The 21,548-nt window shown below is 24.1% G+C and overlaps 1 protein-coding gene across 1 annotated transcript in view; it reads right to left on the bottom strand.

The window, feature by feature from the left end:
- The window catches only part of LOC111617898 (ubiquitin conjugation factor E4 B-like), a 52,672-nt gene that overhangs the window by 7,953 nt on the left and 23,171 nt on the right, over window positions 1–21,548 (bottom strand). The window contains exons 2-13 of the mRNA XM_023359248.1: window positions 14,551–14,881; window positions 13,296–13,383; window positions 11,647–11,734; window positions 7,113–7,263; window positions 4,938–5,064; window positions 4,719–4,860; window positions 4,520–4,620; window positions 4,286–4,400; window positions 4,036–4,185; window positions 3,845–3,961; window positions 3,676–3,774; window positions 1,988–2,101 (exon numbers count right to left, since the gene is read on the bottom strand). Of these exons, the coding sequence (XP_023215016.1) occupies window positions 1,988–2,101; window positions 3,676–3,774; window positions 3,845–3,961; window positions 4,036–4,185; window positions 4,286–4,400; window positions 4,520–4,620; window positions 4,719–4,860; window positions 4,938–5,064; window positions 7,113–7,263; window positions 11,647–11,734; window positions 13,296–13,383; window positions 14,551–14,881 (1,623 nt within the window). The remainder of the gene's footprint in view (window positions 1–1,987; window positions 2,102–3,675; window positions 3,775–3,844; window positions 3,962–4,035; window positions 4,186–4,285; window positions 4,401–4,519; window positions 4,621–4,718; window positions 4,861–4,937; window positions 5,065–7,112; window positions 7,264–11,646; window positions 11,735–13,295; window positions 13,384–14,550; window positions 14,882–21,548) is intronic.

Here is a 21,548-nt window from a genome sequence, read left to right as displayed (position 1 = left end):
CTTGCAGACTTTATACTCATTTGTATCTTTGTCCAATTTGCACAATCTGGCATTATGCATTTATTGAAGCTACTGGACATGGTTAAATATTAAGACAGCGTAAGCACAATTATTCCTTATATTACAGGTTCTGACAAGTAAAGAATTTTCAGAGTCCTACCACAAATAAGCTACNAAAATTATTTATAATTATTAATATTAATAAGAGATGGCGCCTAACGCTTACCTCTAGTACCAAATTGATTACGTAATTTATCTAATAAGTAGCATAAAACTAGCCCGATAGATTTTCGGCTATAAAACAATAGATTTTCGGCTATTTAATAAGTAGCATAAAACTAGCCCGATAGATTTTCGGCAGTCTGTTGGTTGTAGCTATAATTATATATCGGGTTGGAGATGTTTGTATAATTTTCCAGGTTAAAAAAATAACCGGAATCCTGTTTGAGAAACACTAGTTGTCATCCAATAATGTTTTGATCTGGTCGTCTTCAACAAGGATTGGTCTTCCCGAATGTAGAGCATCTTCAAGGTTGAAATTACCCACTTTAAATTTAGTAAACCACTTTTGAAAACTTGATTCTCCTACAGCACCCTCATCATTAACATCACATATTTCTGTTGCTGTTTCTATGCATTTTTGCCTTTTCAATAGAAGAAAAGAAACAATTGTTGAAAATGCAACTTGTTTGCTTTCATTTTCACAAAATACAATAAAATTTTTTGTAATGAGCATTTAATTAGCCTTGTAATGGATATTATTAGAATGCATGAAAAAGATATGAATCAATTCTAATAATTTGCACTTCATCCAGTATCCCAACTGTCAGCTATGAAAAATTGCTACAAACTTTCCAAATAACCCAATAAACAGATGTTAAACATTACATATTTATCTATTAAAACATTAATCTCACTGATAGTTTTATAGGCTGATATAGAAAAAAAACTGGAATCACAATATTTTCAATTAACTAAATCAACAAATGAAATCTTAAACACTCTGATTAATGATTTTCAGAAAATAAATATTTATATATTTATATTTATTCCATCTGTTGATGAAATACAGTAAGACCCCATTAATGCTGCCTCGATATAACACTGTCTGCTTGAAGCCTTAAAAAAACTCAAATTTTACACTGATTTAAATTATCGCAGCATTTTATTGATTTGTACATAATACAATTACTTATGAACACAAACCAATCAGAAAAAGATGTACTTTCTTTAAATCTATGTTTGGTGCAATTTTGGAAAAAACATAACATCATGGATGTCATAGGCAATATCGGCTTTGCATGAAGAATTAACTGATAAATGCATGAATGAAGTGTGGAAGAAGTTATGGCTGAAGGTATCCAAGAATTCTCAATGAGAAGAGCCTATCACTGTATCATTAGGTTGAGTTTGATCAACTTAATCGATACAGCAGGATTAGGAGATGTAGATGAACAGGATATTGAGGATATTTACAGAAAAATATATTTTCTTTGACTATACATAGATGAGTCTTAGTCCATTTTTTGTCCTTTCACACGCTATATGAGGCAATAACAATTCCATTGGCGAAGTCAACCTTTCTTTGTAGGCTACCATTTGTAAAAAAATGTAAAATAGTTACAAAAGTCCTCTAATGGTAGCACAGCAAAATTAAAATTAATAATTACATAAATAAAAATTGCCAGGACATATATGACATTTACAGAAAAAGTTCAACTTTGCCAATGGAATTGTTATTGCCTTGTATAGCATGTGAAAGGACAAATATTCATCAAATAATATAAAATTATCACTAGTTTATAACTTTTGTATTTAATAATAATAGCATTACATAATTATGTAATCAAACATAATTAGAGTATATTAAAATAAGAAAAAACTGTAAATTTTATAAAACAATCATATTTGAATGTTTGTCAGAATTGAAATAAATCCATAAATTACAAACAAGTTATAAATTTATTAGTGATGCTGTAAAATTTACCTGAAGCTGTGCTCTTTTCTCATTTGCTTGTAAAATAGCTCCAATATAATTGAGAGCACCTTCCCTACTTCCTGTATTAACTAGTACAGCATGAAAGACTCTGAAAATTTCATTCTAAAATAAAAAAAAATAATTAAACTATGAATTATAAATACAGATTTTAAGTAATAAATCATCACTTGAAAAGCTAAATAAAAAACTCTAATTTCAATAAAAAAAACTGTAGTATATAAGGAATTTAGTTATGAAATTGACTATATATATATAAACTTCTAGCCCGTTAATTTGGCTTTGGTTGCTTTAATGTTTATCGGATTAGCTGATGTCTGTTTATATATATAATCACGGATTTTTACCTTAATTCTAAATAATTCTGTAGGAAAAACAAAATTTAAAATTTTCAGATGGCTATCATTTTTTAAACTTAATTCATAGATGAATATACACTAAGTTTAAATTTACATTAAATACAATAAAAATCATTTTATTCAAATCCATTCAGAATTATTGGATTTGAAATAAAGAACTTCATGCAAAAATTATAACTACTGAAATCTCAGAGTGCTTACTTTTATAATTAGAAAATATATTAAGCTAATAGTTTAAGAGAAAGAAAAGAAAGAGAAGATAAAAAATTTATTAAAGAACCAAATACAAACTAAAGTATATTTTAACTATTATGTTGACAAAAATATAAGCCATATTATTCAAATTTGAGTTTTTATCTAAAATTGTTTAATAAGAGTTTCAAACAAACAAACTAAATTACATCATTTATTTATTTATCGATTTAGTAAATACCTACCTACCTATCTAATTAACTAGATTTATTCTCAACATTTATCTTATACTCAATTTGGTATAGTGCACAAAATTGGAAATTTTGCTAAAACAATTTGAAAGGCTATAATTAGCTAAAGGTCATTAATAGCTATGTTGAAATATACTTGTTTTTAGATAATTTATTTTGATTTTTAATGTTTATGAGAATAAATATCTAATAGTACAATAAAAATATTTCGTAGTTTATGATACAAAATCATTGAAAATCAATGTGTTTGCATGTGTTAAGAGATAAAATGGCCAAAATAAAAAAAATGCTTGATAAAATTTTAAAAGTTTTATTGAAATTATTTGAAAAATTTCATGATTAAAAATGTAAAACAAGTTTTTCTTGTCAAATAATAAATATTACAGATTCACTTCAAAGATACAAATTAAATCACACCTAACTGATCTAATCATCTCACAATATTTCTGCTAAACCTAGACTTAAATTTTAAAATCAAACAGAAATTTAGTTATTTCAAAATTTAATTGATTGAAATATAAAATTATCCACTTCTTAATTCAAAGTTATGCATAGCTTATATTAATAATACAATATATCAAAAATGAATAGAAACTACTTGATAAAAAGAAATTTATTAATTGTTTATTAATAATTAAGATTATTAATAAGTTCTCTCACTTTTCAATTTTTGTAAATTAACAAACAATTAATAAATAAATTTTATGGAATATTTCCCATGAATCCCTATTTCAAAAATTTAATTAGTGTGAAGAAAGCAAAGAAAATATCCAACATTGATTTTTTTATATTTTACAATCATTGAATTTTTAATAATATGGCTTATAGGAAAGTATGGTTTAAATTCAAGCTAACATAATAAAATTGAAAAACTCACCCTTGAAAATTCAAGAAAATGTTGCAGGGATTGATTTATAAGTCGTGTATTATCAGGAGTTAAAGTGCTTCCAGAAAAATATTTATCTACTATTTTAGGCTATTAAAAATCATATTTTAGTAATATAATTTTTCCAAGTAAAACTGAATATAATTATGTTAATACTTACATTATCTTCAGCAAATACAGATAAACTGAGAAAAGGTCCCATGAAAGAAAGTTTTGCAACTTCACGACCTAAAGCTTGAGAAATTGCTTCTGGTATCCATAATTTATCTTCAACTAGCTGCATTAATTTATTATACAAGTATTTATAAAATAAATTGTTTTAAAAATTAATTTTAAAATTAATTTTCTTACCAATGTGCAAATTGGTCTATTACTCCCACTTAAACCACAACGTATTTCACATAATTCTGTTAGTGCTAATAATGGTTGTTTAAAATTATCAGATTCCAAAGAACATTGTCTCATTACATGAAGTAAACTATGTAATAATGGTACAAATACCTAAAAGTAAATTAAAGTTTTATGTATGTAAAAAAAGAGAAACACATTCTAAATATAAAAATAAACAAAAAATCAAATTCATTTATTTACAAAAACTTACAGCTTTAAATGTTTCTTGGTCTTGATATGCTACACAAACTAACTCAGACAAGAAACTTCTTGGAAAACTTTGTGTCAGCAAGTAAGGCAATAGTAAAGAAGGCTTTGATGATGGCCTTAAATATACAAATTATTTCATTATAATAGTAATAGAATACATGAACTGAAATTATAAATAAAGTAATCAGTTCACATTGAATTGTTTACCAAAACAATCCATTCACTTAAAACTTGCCTGGGTGTTGTAAATACACCTTGGATCACTGTCAACGTATGCTGAACACACTGAGTCCTAACATCAGTTAATACATCACTTAACGGTGGAACACTCGCTCGCTGTGTAAATGATAACTCCAGTTACTACACCAAATTGCATTTCTTTGTCTATGCCTATATTTACTTTTTTGATTTTATCTTTCTAAAATAGTTCTTACTCTTGGTGAATTTCTTTCTTCTACACTAACTCTTGCATAACATTCCATTAAATAAGTTATCATTTCCATCTCAGAACAATTTTCAACATGACAAATGGTTCCAATTTCTGTGGGAGGAGTTGGTAAAAGATTTCCACAAGAGCTGAAATAAATATAATAATTATATTTAATATAAGTTTTAAAAAAGTGTAACAATAATATTATTGTTCTTATTTTTACCTTCCAATATTAGAGCCATGTGACAGGGAGGAGTGTTTCTGGCCCGTTATAAGAGTATTACATCGATGCAGTTTTAAATTTAGCAATACATCTACTATGATTTGCTGAATTAGGTCTTTATGGCTACCTACAAAATTGAAAATACTATTAATATTTGTAAAATATCTTTCATTTTAACATTTTTTATTAATTTGATCTTTTTAAATATTATTTATGTTTACAATTAAATGATATATTCATTGCCAATTATTTATTTTCTAAAAATTGCACTAAAATAGATGTTAATAACAGTATATAAATGTCAAAATCAAGAAATAACATTAATTATATTAATATAATCTATTGTATAAATTTTATAAATAAAAAATTAATATGCAAAAATAATCAATTGTATAATGAAATAAGTTTGCATACATTTTTATTTAATAAAAACAGGTTTTTTAAAATTTTTGATTGGTAGTTTTTTTAAAATATCTGAAAGCTATTGTCAGCACATGAAAAATAACCTGAGTATAAAGAATGCAATATTAAAAAGGTCAAAAATTTCCTCAGATTATTTTTCTAATTATGTAATTTTCCTCACAGTTTATTTAGAAAAAAAAAGAAATCAATATATTAATATCCATGCAAATTTAATTGTCTATTATTTCAAAAATAAAATAGGTTCATTAAAAATTTCTTTGTAATGGAGTAAGCATAACTCAAATCATCTCATCTGATACTTACTTACCTAGATTATAAAGTGTATGTTTAGGAAGTTGCCTCAAGTTGTTATATGTTAGTATCCATCCACATTGTTACCAATAAAAGAATAATGAACAATAGAATGTACTACTATACTATAATGTAATTTGCCAAGGTAACTTATCAAGGAGACATTTCATGAAGTTTTAGATAAATTATATCAAGCAGAAGGTAACACACATTCTTTCTATTCTAATTTAATTTTTAATTAAATAAACAATGATGACTTTAAATATAATAGTTAGAACTAACTAATAAATCTATTTTCGTAATCATAAAAAGGAATATGAAGAAATATGCCTCTTGTAATGGAAACTTTCCAGTAAAATTATAACAAACTTGGCAAAGAAGCCAACTAACTACTTTATAATGTATTGAATCTTTTTTTTTCATATGTACAGTACATCTAGAAGTGTTGCAATGTGTGCAATTTTCATCATAATGTTGATGATGCATAGTATATTGGTAATGTTGGCAATATTTCTTTAACTTCTTTATGTTCAATAATAATTACTAACAACATAGTAGCTTGTTTTTCTTTCATGAAATTTATATGTATTCAATATATTATTTTTGTCAATACAAGCATGTTTTTGTTTTATTGAAAAACTTGAGCATCTAAAAGAAATTCATTACAATTAGTAACAATTTTTTTCTTTTTTCAAACACTTGGCTTTATTTGACTGGCAATGAAACCACCTGCAAAGAAACTGGCTTCATTACCAGTTTGATCATAACATTGTTGAGAAACTATGCACACTTTTTTACATTTTATCTTTGTTCCTATAATAGATTACATTTTTATTTTGTGCTTGATGTTCCTTTTGTTTCATTACATGCAAATTTCTTATTAACTTCAATAAGTGTTAATTTAGATTTTCTAAAGTTCAATATTTACAAAAAAATCTATTATAATTTTTGTTTACTTAACATTTCCTACATTCACATAAAAACTATGATTAATTTATGCAAATTTTCTTTTGTACAAATTAATACATAATTTTCTTTAAGTAATATAGCACATGAAAATTCTAAATACATTTTTACATGGATAATCATATACATGTGAAGTGTGTAAGCAAGCAAGCATCTACATGTACAGGCTGTCAAAAATTTCCAAATACTATCATCTCTGCTATATATAACAACACTGATCTTTGTAGACATCTTTCCTGCATTACACATTGGACGTGCAGGTCAGTTAGTGGAGCAACTTTTTTTTTATGGTTACTTTTTAATCAAAATTTGTTTCTTTGGGTTTATTTTTCCCCCCACAAACAACTTTTCCATTGACACTGCACACTGTTAAAACTATGATAAAATTTAATATCTACTGCCTGCAAAATGTAATGATAGATTCTCTAGAAAAAAAATATATGTATATTTAGTATTTGTTAAAGAATTTATACATACATAATGCTTCATACATACCTAAACCTTCTTCTTGTGTCAGATAGCATGCAGTGGCAATATTTGGAAGAAAAATTGCATTTGATGTCTCTTCTTTCCAACTTACACAAAATATTCTACTGAGAGCATTGTGAACTTGTTCTTCAGTTAAATCACAATTGGTGCTGCAATCCTGTAAAAAATTTAATTCTGTTTATATATTTTCCCCCTTTCTTGAATTATTAAAACTGAAAAAAATATTAGCATAAATAATCTCAAAATACAATAGTAGTAATAATAAACATTAAATGGAGTGTAATTTATAAAAAGAAATATATTTTAACTTAAAATATTAGAATTTTTAAATACATTAAGTTTAAAAATTATATAAATTTTTAAAGTAAAAAATTATACATAATCAATAAGAATGTTATTTTAATCAGTTTAAATAAATTCATTCTTCTTCCTTACAAAGTTATGAAATTTTTTCCTTAAAATTACAAAAGCCAAGGACATCACACAGTTCTCTTGGCAAGTATATGCAAAAATAGTATTGAGTCATTATCAAATCTATAAAGATTTTTTAACAATATTTATTGAGAAAACTAAGATATAAATAACANTAAGGACTTATTGAACGACCCTCGTAGTATAGATTTACCGAACATTTTGTGTTAGTTGTGTTTCCGGTTATCCAAAGTAGTCTAAATCCCCATTTCCTTGAACACTCAGAACTCTACTATAGTAATAAATAAATTAATTGATACTTAAATATTAAAATAATACTTAAGAATATAAAGTAGCACGAGTAGTTTTGTATTTTTAGTTTAAACTGAATGTTCAGCATTATTGAGTATTCAGCTATATTCAAAGTAAATATATATTATTTGAACCAAATACTTCCTCAAAGCCAAATTATTGGGCTGAATAATCTCATTTTAGTTGGGAAGAGGGATGAGAGAAGAAAGGAGAAAAAATAACATACAAAATAAAACGAAAAGAACATTTAAAAACTCCTCAGATATTTTAAAATATTGTTATTTATTCCTTTCCAAAACAAATATAACTTAATAAATAATATTTGCTCAAAATCATTTATTTAATAATCACATTTCAAGAGTGATAAATTGTAATAAAGGAACAGTAATGCTTCTGCATTCATAGGAAGTAAGCAATTTTGTCGGTCATCAAAAATACATCCAGCTTCACTGAACATTCACTTATTACACACACTACTGCAGGGCTGCAAAAAACAGACCTCAATGGCAATATTTTATTTTAAAAATTATTGTGTGATGAAAAGTAAAAAATTAAAATGTATATAATCTTTATTATTGAACAGACAAACTGTTTTTCACCTTACTCTAAGCCAGTGATTCCTAGAGAGGACACTACAACTTCTTTGATAGCAGAAGACTTAAGAGGATGCTGGAAAGCAAGGGGCATTGAGTGGTATTGGAAAGACAGGAAAATAATAATTTATTTTAAAACAAAAGGTTAAAATAATAAAGGTTAAAAAAAAGTTAAAACATGTTAAAATAAAAGTTTTTGTTCAAAGACCATGTCAAAACTGTAAAGTCAGTTTTTGAGACATAAGACTTTATATATAGATTGCAAAAAGCACTTCTCTTCATAAATGTAGTGGTAAATCATTTCTTCACAAATGTAATATAAAATAATATTAAAATTTAATCTTCAGTGTATTATTTTTGACTGATTTTATGGGGTACTAATAAAATATATGCACTAAAAGGGACAGTGGTTCAAAAAACTTTGGAAAACACTGCTCTAAGCATTTTGTTTCATGCAGTTCCAAATATAGTAAATCAGCTGATATTAAGTATTTGGTAGTGAGGAAAAAGCAAGAATATTCAGCTTTCAGTATTGATTGATAGGTAACATCCAAATAATTATTTGGTATCAGAGCAAAACACCTATTCTGTCCACCTCCAACAATTATAATAGTATTTGTGATTAATCAATGTTAGACTAGCTTCTTATTAATTATTTTAAATAGAATTTAAATGATTAATTATTTGTTTAATAATCAATCTAACAGCCAGCCAATACAGTCAGATTTTTATCAAGCTAAATAAAGCTAAGTAATAATACGATATTAAGTAATTTGGTTAAAGATAGGCAGTTATGCCATCATCTTTTGTTAAATTTAATAACTTGGATGTAAATAAATTAGAATATTCTGGAAATAAAGATCCAAAGTGAGATTCAAATTCACAACTTTTGCTTTATTTAAGATGAATAAATTTAACAAGCAATGGCAGCTTAACCATCTACCTCTAGCTAAATTACTTAATATCTTATTAACTTTACTATAACCCCAAAAAATCAAGCTGTATTGTTTGATTAATAACATTTATTGGGTTGATTATTTATATAATATCATTGTATATACAATTATGTTTAAGATAATTTAACAAAAATATGTTTAAAAAACTTAACATACTGGGATCCCATTAATTAAGAGATGCAAATTTCAATTTTAATCTCACGGTAAGAATTATTTTATGATGGGGAAATTTTTAAACAATCAATGTTATAAATTTTGTTAAATAATAACAAGTTAACAATAATACAAATACATGGTAATGTTGGCTACTCTATTTCCATGCTCTTTTCCATATACAATAACTAATTTGTTTTAATGCTGCATCATGTTATCTTGAAGGCATTTTAAATATTAAAAAAAAAGGAGCTTAAATTAAATGCTCATTACTAGCATAGCTTGTTTGAACTGACTTATGTTGGGCAGTACAGCCATAAAAATCCCTATTAGTGATGCATAACATCATATGTCTACTGATTTTTTTGAACTGATTCACAGTAACAATCAGTAGTCATCAATTCTGATTATTATTTTAACTTGTGAATATGGCCTACTGATATTTTGGACTGAGGATGTAAGATTCCATAAATTCTAAAATGCATCTCTATTATAGGCAAGTAAAAATGAGTTAAATAAGTGCATCCTAGAATCAGGAACCTAGAATACAATATAATACAGTAGTACTCATTTTTATTCCTATCAATGCTTAGTAATACTAAAACAACTTTGCAATAAGTATTCATCAAATCAATAAAAAAAAAATCTTCAAAAATTTCATATTTGTGTTGAAAAAAGTTAATGAAATAATAAGAATATGAAAATTATGTAATATTTCTTATGTATATTTCCTTATACAAAATAAGAATTTTAGTCAAATTTAATCAATTAAATGTATCTGTCATTTGAGATTTTTTTTATGTAGAAGAAATTTTCCAGAGTTTAAAATTATTTAGGTATAATATAAATAAATGTAAAGATGTAATTAAAAATTCCAAAAACAATTAAAATATAAAAAGTTTACATTAAAAAATCTTTTATATTAGAAATAATTTAGTTTTATAACATTTTGAGAATCAAAATATTCCATTGCTGACATATAAACATAAAACTGCTTGAACATTCAAAATACAAATCTAAATATATATATATGCAAATTTCCATTGTTTCAAAATATTCTCTTTACTTGTTTCAAGAAAAAACTTATTAAAAAACAATTGCAATCTATAAATATAGAAAGTTTGGCAGCTATAAGATGAAGTCTAATTTGGCATTGTAAAAGTCTATTATTCTGATAGATCAGCAAAACATTTTTTTCTGAATAAAATTTAAAGTATTTATTATAATGAGGAATTTCAAAAGAATTTTTATTATCATAACCTTTGGATAAATATTCAGATGAAATAATTATTGAACTCAATTTAATAAATTATACAAAAAAAAACTAACTTGCACAACATGAATATATGCATATCCTTGTAAGAGGCACTATGATTTGCATATGTAATAAAATTTATTCAGACAATTATAATAATAACTGAATAATTAATTTATGCACTTCAAAATTCAGTTGCATCTAATTGCCATTTAAATTAATATAATTTAAGAAATTATATTCATTTAAATTTATAAAATTTAAAAATAGCATGAAGAAAGAATGCATTTTAATTAGAAAGCACCAAATATTTTAAAAAAGTAGCTTTTCAATTTAAACTAAAACAACAATAAATTAGCTACTGACAAAAATACAATTCAATATTCAATTTAATTGAAATGATATTAATTTCATGAGCCCCTTCATGTAGTTTGAATGCATTAGATGTTCACAAATCAAATTCAAAATTTAAAAATCAATCAAATGAGTTCATTGTAAGTATCAAAAATCTCAACTTTTACATTATATTCTGGTTTATATATTTTGTATTTTACCACTTTACAGTCTTAGGTTATTTAATTTTGTTTAGTTTTTATTTAATAAAATCTATTAAATAAAATTTCTTTGATATTAAAATAGTTTATGATCTAAAATGATATTAAGAAAGGTCATTAAAGAACCATGCCATTTAAATAAATCATAGTATCTAATGTATATTTATATTTTGTGTTAATGTATATAAAAACATTTTATGATAACATTCAGTTACATGGACATGACTTCTTTTTAATAACCTTTCTTAACCATACATATGTATATAAATCTAATTGTATTTATTTATTAAATTATTTTTTACTAACTCTTTGTCTTTTTCCACTGTCTTTTCTTTCTAATTCATCTACTTCCATATTCTCTATACCAGAGTCTACATCTACTTGTGATAATGAGCTAATAAAAAAATATTTAAGTGAATTATCACTATATATAATAACTAATAGTGATTTATATATTTTTTCAGATTATTTTAAAATGCAATGTAAAGAAATATCCGTTAAGTTTATAAAATTTTAAAACATTTTATAGACTCAACAGTCATAAAATTTAATATTTTAAAATTAAAACTTAGATTTTAAAAAATCTAATATTTTATGAATAAATAAAGTAGCTTTATCAAAATATTTCAAAGTTTCATTGTTAAAAAATTTCAGCTAATTTAAAAAATTTAAATTTAATCAAGATGTGTAAATCAAATAAAAAAGTAATTGTTTTAAGCATTAAAATTCTGGAATCCTTATTGATCTAAATATCATTAAAATTTCACAATATTTCAGTCTATTTTACTCTTGGGAGGAGGAAGCAAAAACCAATGAATCATTAATGACAAAAGAATTTTTCCAATAAATAAAACTTCATTTACTTCATCATATCAAAATATTTAGTAAAATTAACAAAGAGATATCTTAACAGATTAATTAAAGAGATACAGTTCAATCTTTTAAACTAATTTTATAAATTAAAGAATACAAAATATTTCATAAAATTTTAGAGTAAAATAGATCAATGAATAATTTATATCATAATAATGCATTTTAAATAAATAATTTATTAATAACAAATAATATTTATATACATATTAGAGAATCTGATAACACTACAAAAGATTATGATATCATTTTCTATAATATTTACAGTTTTTCAAAAATGTTAATTTTTTTCAATGACTATTTGTTAAACATCAAATTTAAAAAGTATTGTTTATATATATCATTTGTAATTTTTTTTTTTTATTATACACCTTACTATATAGAATTTTTAGAGAAGCATTTCATTTAAATAATAAAGAAATACTATAATACTCTTCTTGTCTAGGTGTAATTAAGTCTAGCTACAGTAAGCCATTATTAAGCTTATAGTTAATATAAAAAAAAACCATCCAATTCTTTATCTTTTATTTTCCTTTATCTGTTGCCACAAAAAAAAACATTTTATGTCATCAACTCTTCATCAATTCAATATAAACATTTTTTAAATTTTTCTTGTATTCACTTAAAAATATTACTGACAAGTTAATTAAATAAAGAATTGAGTGTATTTTTTATGTATATATATATAATTCTTAATAAAAAAAGTTGTAAATCATAGTTGAATATAAAACGTTAACTGTTAAATAATATATAGTTATAAAAAATATATACCTTAATTTTACACTAATGTTTTCCAATTAGTGTCATGCTTTTTTTTTTAATTTTATACTGTATCTCAAATAAAATAAATTTTGATTTTATTACATTTATTACACTATTATATTAATATTAAAAATGTTATAAAATTATTATATATATAATGAAAATTTTCTGAAAAACAATTTATTAATGATATATATATATATGTTCTAATGCATAATCAGTATCATTTTAATATAATAAATAGATTTATTCTTTTAAGAAAATAAAATAAATATTAAATTCTATTAAAAATAAATTATAACATAAAAACAATGTTAAATTACCTTTTTTCACATGAATCATTATCAGTATCCATTGTCTGAACATCAACACCTTGTGATTCTATTGATGAATGCTTTTGATATTGTCCAACTGAAAAATCATATAAACAAATTCTGATAATTGATAATTACCACAGATTTATATATTTTACATATTAAATAATTAGTTCTTCCTGATTACTAATTAACTATTAAAACATGTCATTATATAAATGAATTTATATTTAAAGAAAGTAAAGTAAAGTATTTTAAATAAATAATGCATTAAATAAATAGTAAAATCAATGAAGATAAATATAGAAAACACTATTTCCACTAAATTAGTTAGAATGTATTTATACTTAGAATGATCAAACTGGTGAAATATTGATTAACTTTTACTTTTCTATAAAAATGAAAAAACTTTTGAAATTTTTAAAAGAATTGTTTGTAAAAGATACAAATAAAACAATATCAAATAGTATATTTAATCATTCTTAAAACTTTACATAAATCTAATATTTCTTTTATTAAATCAATTAGCAGCATATAAAATTATAAGCAGTCTAAATAATCTTTTAAAAACAAGTTAAGAATTATATAAATTATCATCAAATTCAACATTTTCTGAAACTTCAATAATCTCTAATCTTGACTGAAATTCATATGCCAATAATATTTAAAAGCCATTTAAAATTGAAACAAATGCAATAAATAAAAAAATCTGCAATAAAATGAGTACGAACAGTATATAAAATGATTTAATATATGTTCATAAATTACAAAACATAAAAATATTGGAAAATACATAATAATTATAAATTACTGAATCAGTAAAAATGATAAACCACAGAAGATTGTAAAATAATTAGACAGTTAAGAGAACACTAAGATTGGAGCATATTATGCTAGATAAACTTGATGCTAGATAAACTTGCACATATTGCACCTATGTGCTAATATTTCCTTGCACTATTTATTCAGGGTAACCCAAGTATGGTAGAATGAATATTTGAAATTAATATATTTTTTATGAAAAATGATTTTTATTTATATACCAATAATGTAATTATAGAAAAAACTAAATAATTTGTTAATCAAGATTCCTTTTTGTTGAAAACTTGATCTGTTTAATAAAATTATTGGTTGGGTTCAATCCCTTTGGCTACTAATGACCAGCCACCCAATATATATTAAAATTTTAAATTATATTACTATATTCACAACAAAGGTTTTGATTATAAAAATAGATTAATAGTAATATTAAAATATTTCTTACCCCCAGGTATATTAATATCCTGACAGTCTACAGATCTATTAGCACTTCCTTCAAAATCACACCATTCTGAACTTGCATTTTCTTCTGAACTTTGATTCAATTTTTGATCTTCTTTTAAAGAAGGCACACTACTATATGATAATGTAGAATTGGATGTAGAATTGTCTGATGTAGATGCACCAGTTGAAACAGAAGGAGTTGATCTAGCAACAGTAGCTGAAAGAGGAGAGTTTAAACTATCTCCTATAGAAGGACTATTTTGACTGGAGTTTGTGGTATCACCAGAAGCTGAATTTAAGCAGCCTAATCTTGCTAGACGTTTCTTACGAAGCTATTAAAAAAATAATAATGTACAAAAATGAATAATATAAAATTATAATGATCTCTCAAATATTTTATTATGCGTAACTAAAAAATTTTAATTACAAATTCCCTAAAATAATATATTTTTAAATTTTAAATTATTTATTTAACTAAGAAAAATAAACAAAGTTCAGAAGTTTATTCTGAAAACTCACAAATAATAAAATATATCAAAAAGTTCACTTTCATTGTTTTTTTTAAATATATTGAACAGTTATAAAATTCTTTATCATAATTTTTCTTTCTCTATTCCTCTTCATGTTGTGCATGACCAAGCTTTGTCATCAATTCAGTACAAATTTACCTTAATTATTTTTGTTAAAATGTTTCATAATACAAAAAATAAAATAAAATCTTTTCAAAAACTTACAATATTCTTATATTTGAAAATCTTATTTTTTCATACTGTCTCTAAATGTATTTTTAATCATAAATCAAGCATTTCAAAACTTTTTTTTTATCATGACCTATATTTTCAATAGAATGTAAAATGATTAAACCATGCACAATGCACAAAACGTAAAGCTTGACACAGTTAAATTTAAAGGTTTTTTTTAAAATTTAATTTATCTTAAATACATCTAATCTCAAAATAAAAATAAAGAATTAATCATATATGATTGCTTGACCTAATTTTAAAGATTTATGTCAGGATTCTGTTAATAGTTTGACAATTTTTTTTTAATCAAAATTATCAATATTCCTTCAATTTATTATATTAAAATTAAATGTAAATAAAAAGATGATAATAGTTAGTTAAATTTTTCACATAAACTAATATTCACATCAATTATTATCTTTTAAACTTTTTCACTTTATTTATTTAATCGACAAAAAGAGCATCACATAAAAATCTTATAAATGATTTAGTAATCCTATTAAATATTTAAGTCAAAGTTTTATATAACATCTAGCTCCGATATGAAAATACAGACGAGTGAAAATCTTCTATCTAAATCTTTAATTATATAGCTATCTAAATTTTTATGGAGTTCTTCCTTATGTTTCTTTATATCAGATAAAATTTTTACATTAAATTTTTTAAAAAATTTATATTTTCTCTCATTTACTTAATAGAAATATAAACTTCAAAAAATTAAATATATGTAAATAAACATCTTATATGTAAACATGTAAATAATAATGACTAAAGACAAATTTATATTTTATTTAATAAATTATTTATTACTAATATACTGAAACTGTATCTTCTTAAAATGTTTTTTAAAACAAGTGTTTCATAAAATTTCAGTCATTATTACAGTTTTTGTAATAATTTATAATTGACAATATTTGATTCTTACATTAATTAGTAAATTAACAGAATCATCAATTATTATTTTCATACTATATAACTATATATTGAATTATAAAAGTACATTTATTACATATTTATCTAAACTGCAGAAAAGTGAACAACAACAATGCAGAATGTGTTTGATGATTCATGTTCATATTTTAAACTGACTGTAAAGTCTATTTCACACAATTATCTTGAAAATTTACATGATGAAATTATTATGATGAAAATTTTTTCTTAAATTCATTCTGGATTATTTATCTAATCATTATATTTTATTGACATCTGCACTACACCTTTACTGTAAAATGGTTAAAAGCAATAAGTATAATCATGGAAGCATCAAGAATGCAGATGAAATGCATATTATCTCAAAACTGTAAAAATTCATAATAGCAATCATAAAACCAATGCAAAATTTTTAAGTTTTAGTATCTAAATTTTTTCATATGTTCTAGTGACTTTTACATTTTTTCATTTAAAAACTGGTCTTCCTAATATTTATTATATAAGTATTACATAAATCATATCTTCCAATAAAATTTAAAAGATTTATTTATTCTTTGTCTACTTTAGATTATACAGTATATTATTATTTTTTAATTTTTTTAAAATAAAAGAATCCTTTTCAATTTATTAAAAAAAAATTATCTAATATTGTTTTAAATTTTATAATAATTGGAAACAATTTCACTGAATCTTTTAAATTATTATATATAAACAGAATTGTAAATATCTGATAAAATATTATTATACAATTACAATAGAGAAAAATTTGAATATAAACAACATGATATTTATTTATTTAAAATATATTCCATGAAGTATTTTAAAGAAAAGTCTGATATATTGATACTCAACCAAACAATCAATGTAATTAATTGGGCTATAAATATGCTATTATTAATGATTACACATTAAGAAATTTGATATTATTCTTAATATCTAATCATTAATAATAGTATATTTATAGCCTGATTAATTAAGGCAATAATTTGGATGAGTGATTATTTAAAAATTACAAGTATTGGGAAGAGTGGAGGAAATTATGTATAAATAAAATTCTAGTAATCTCTAATCTCAAATCCTCTCTTTATTGAATCCCTCCTTAAGTCAAACTGGGTTGTCAGTCCCCAGCAAAAAATAATTATTTTTTTTATACTTCTAAATTCAAACAAGATTTCAGTATTTTAACATTGTTCTCCTGAAGTCAAACTAATAAAACTCAACAGGTGCCAACCAACCTATTGAGTTCTAGATATTCCTGGTTAAGCAAGCAAATAACAAATTTTCCAATTTAGTAGAAAATCAAAATCTAGCATTCCTGTAGAATGGTCAAGTAGCTTAAAAGTTAAGTTCTCTGCCTGACAAATATGTTAGCAATGTTTTGTCACAGCAGTTGCAAAAGACACTGCAGTAGCTAAAGTTTATTTTAGTATTTTGTTTTTTAAATTTTCATTGGCAAATCCTATTTTCTCCTTATTTATAATTTACTTACAGTAGTTCTTCATATATGGCAGCCATCTTGAATTTTGTCTTTGTTGCTTTATGAACTCAGTCTTTTCTATTAATAAAGATCTATTTGCAAACCATCTAAAATTTTTTAATAGATGATTTATGTAACGTATTATGCATAACTTGATAACTTCAGTAAAGAATAGAGAGGTAATTTTTTGATATATCTAAATTCATATTTATTTAGGAAAATTATTACATCCTCTTATTTATTTGAATCATTATTAGAACAATATATCATTGACTTAAATATATATTGAGAATTACATCCCTTAATCCTACTGTTTTGTACTTTATACTTGAATAAAAAATTTTCCATTTTTTTTATACCTCTGTATATAGAACTCTCCATAAACCATTTTTTTTTGGTTCCTTCAAATTCAAGGATTAGGCCCTGTACACACTAGGCATTTTTCAACGCGCGTTAAACGCGCGCTTTAAAGAACCAAGCGTTCTATGTAGCCGCACACACTCAAACGCAAGCACGCGTTAAACGCGCATTTATAGATTTTTGTTAAAATGCGCGTTTTGCGGGCACTTTACGGGCGCTTTGAGATATACGTGCTGCCTTATAGCGACGATGGAGGAGCACACACAATCAATTACTTTCTCGTCCATTTCCAAACTGAGCCAGTGCTAAACGCCGAACTAACACTCGTCGAACGCCGAGCTAACGCGCGTTAGCTTGGCATTAAACGCGCGTTGAAAAACGCCTAGTGTGTACAGGGCCTTAGAGATTTTACTGTATTAATATAATGCATCAATACTACTGATAGACGTAAAATGTACACAGCAGCAGTTTCCAACTTATTTTAATTGCAAAACCCTTTTTACTTCAATAAAAAGTTGTAAACCAACAATTTTGTCACAGGTTCTGATAGGAGCTCAACTAATGAGATAATCAAATGCATTGGATTTCATTTGTGAATCATTAAGCAAATACTCAAGTATTTAAATATTGTAGAAATATATATAAAAATAATGTTTTTACAAAGATGAATACTTTGCTTCCATTTCTCTTCTGGAGTCAACAACAGAAGAAAAACAGAAGCAAAGTACAGTAGAGCCTCGATTATCCGGACCTTTATTATCCGGATTGTTCAAAATAAACAAAAATTTTACGAATTTGCTGATTTGCACTTGGCGAATTACGATACTGTTTATGTACGTGATGGAATGCATAACTTTTTTTTGCTTCAACAACGTCTCACCCAGCACAGTAGCCGTAAACTCTTAAATATATTTTGCGTCGTAATAAAAATATAACTTGACATACGTATTTATAAATAATTTATTTTCAAATTACATCATTTCTATGGCCAAGGGTGGCGTAAGGCATGGGCAATGTGGGTCAACGCCTATGCCTCGCGTTTCGAAAGTTTATGCATTACTTAAAAGCCGCAAACATGACGAAAAAATTTTACTCGTCATAAAACAATAAATAGTTTGTCAAATTTTTATTCATAAAAATGCAGTTTCAACTACTTTTTATTTTATAAAATCCGTCTTCTTGCACTACCAGACGGCCTTTTAAACAATAGGTAGTCTGTTAGCGTTGGTCAGTAGTAGTCCAAATTCAATACGAACGTTTGTTTCTTGAAAATTTGATCACGGTTTAAATAAATACAGTATTTACTTTTAATATTACTGATATGTCATCGAAAAGAAAATGTGTTGTATTATCGTTAAAAGACAAAGTATTTGTTTCGATTATCCGGATTTTTCCTTATCCGGACTATCTTCATCCCCAATTAGTCCGGATAATCAAGGTTCTACTGTATTTATCTTTGTAAAAACATTGTATTTTTATATTTATTTCTACAATTAAATGTAAAACTGTCAGCCATGTTTTTTACTCGTTTTTTTTTTTTTTAAATATTGTTTCTCCCTGCAACAATTTCTCCAATAGAAATGAGTACTTGTTTTAGTTTTCAAATACATGATTCAATTCTTTCATCATTTGGCTCAATTGATCCTATTTTACACAAATGTAAACTATGCAGTCTGTGCATAGGTCTTTTATTCCTATGTAATATTAATAATTTTTGAAACTTTATTTAAATAAATTTTTCACAAACATTTAAAACTATTAATTAAAGCTCAGAAACTAATTTTTTTTTGCAGAACCAAATTTTATCAGTAGAACCCTATGGTTCTGCATAACAAGTTGGGCATATGGTAAGAATTGAATTTTCAATTTATAATATGAACAGTCAATCATTTTCAAAATTTCCTCAATTACATTTCAAATTAAATATATAATTTATAAAATATCTAATAAATATATAAAACTTCTTTAAAAGACTTAAATGGCTTCTAATTTTAAATAATGATTTTAGACTACAAAAGGGACTAAACTTGTCTACTTATATTGCAAATATTAGAAGTATATATTAAATTATACATAAAATTTTGCAGACTATTATGTTAATAAATGAATAACTCTAATTTTTACACACACACGTTTAATACAATATGTTATGAATAGATTAATCAGCAATAAGATTGAAATTAATTACTTTAAATTATATGACATTCTTCAATTATTAAATATAATTATAATAGATAAAATCTAAATACAGTGTACTTAGGTCTCACAAAATAAAGTCCAATATAACCAATAACAGTATTAAATTTTATATCTTAATTTATCAATAAATATTTAAATGTACTGAGAAAAGGAAGTTAAAATTTAGTTTGTATATTTATTTTCAGTTAAAGTACCTAGATGTATACATCAAGATTATTGTAAACTACATCAAGGTCAATTTAAAAATGATTTAACAGGCATTATAAATGTCCTTGAGTCTTTACAAACATATATACTTATGTAGCTTTGAAACAATAACTATGATGAAACACTATTATGATAAAACAATGATATAAATATATACAGTACATACACATTTCACTAAATGGTCCAAAATATCTTATAATTATACAAAATAAAACTTTATTAATATAATAATTTATTTTTTTATTATAACTTAAGAAATTAAGATTTAGTTAATCATTAATGTACTGTACTGTCTAAAAAAATTTTAACAGTATTTTAATATACATGACTAATAATGTACATAATAATAATAATAATAATTCATTCACAATTATTATTAACTATGATGAAATTTTAAATGTAATTCCAAATAATAGAATAATTACAGTTGTAAAACTTTATTTAAAAAAAATATAAATTAAACGAAAAATTTAACAGCTGGAACAATAAGTAGAAGGTTAAAATATTTGTAATATTAACAGCTGAGTGCCAAGACAAGTTTGGATTAAATTCAATGTTATATGTCTTTAAGTAGATTGGAAATGACATTAATCAATCTTGAATTGCAATGTAAAACATTTCTACAGTATATTGAAATTCTTTCTTGCATTATAAGAATATTATCACTCAGGAGTAAAGGTCATTGTTTAAATTTAAAATTGCCAGATTAATGTTCATTTACTTTACTGTGATAGCATTCAATTTTGAATTATACATTTAAAATAAAGACTTTTTTTTGTTTTATGTGAAATAAGCTTAATTGAAAGTTTGTCTTAAAACAGATAACTAACATTAATGAATTAACTTAAAATAATTTATGTTCAATGATAAAAATATACATAAATTTCTTTTCATTTAATTTTCAAAAATTATAATAGAAATATTTGTTAAAAAAGGAAGATTTACTATTAAAATTCTAAGTGAAAACTTAGAATTTATAATAAAATAAATTCTAACAAATTAGCATATTTATGTTATTTTTTTCCTTAATAAATATTTAATTTATGCAAATAATCATTATATCTGAAAATTTAATGAATATAA

Source organism: Centruroides sculpturatus, unplaced genomic scaffold (genome assembly GCF_000671375.1).
Source record: "Centruroides sculpturatus isolate CEXI.00-Female unplaced genomic scaffold, Cexi_2.0 scaffold215, whole genome shotgun sequence".
NCBI lineage: Eukaryota > Metazoa > Arthropoda > Arachnida > Scorpiones > Buthidae > Centruroides > Centruroides sculpturatus.
This window is presented reverse-complemented; position numbering and strand designations above follow the sequence as displayed.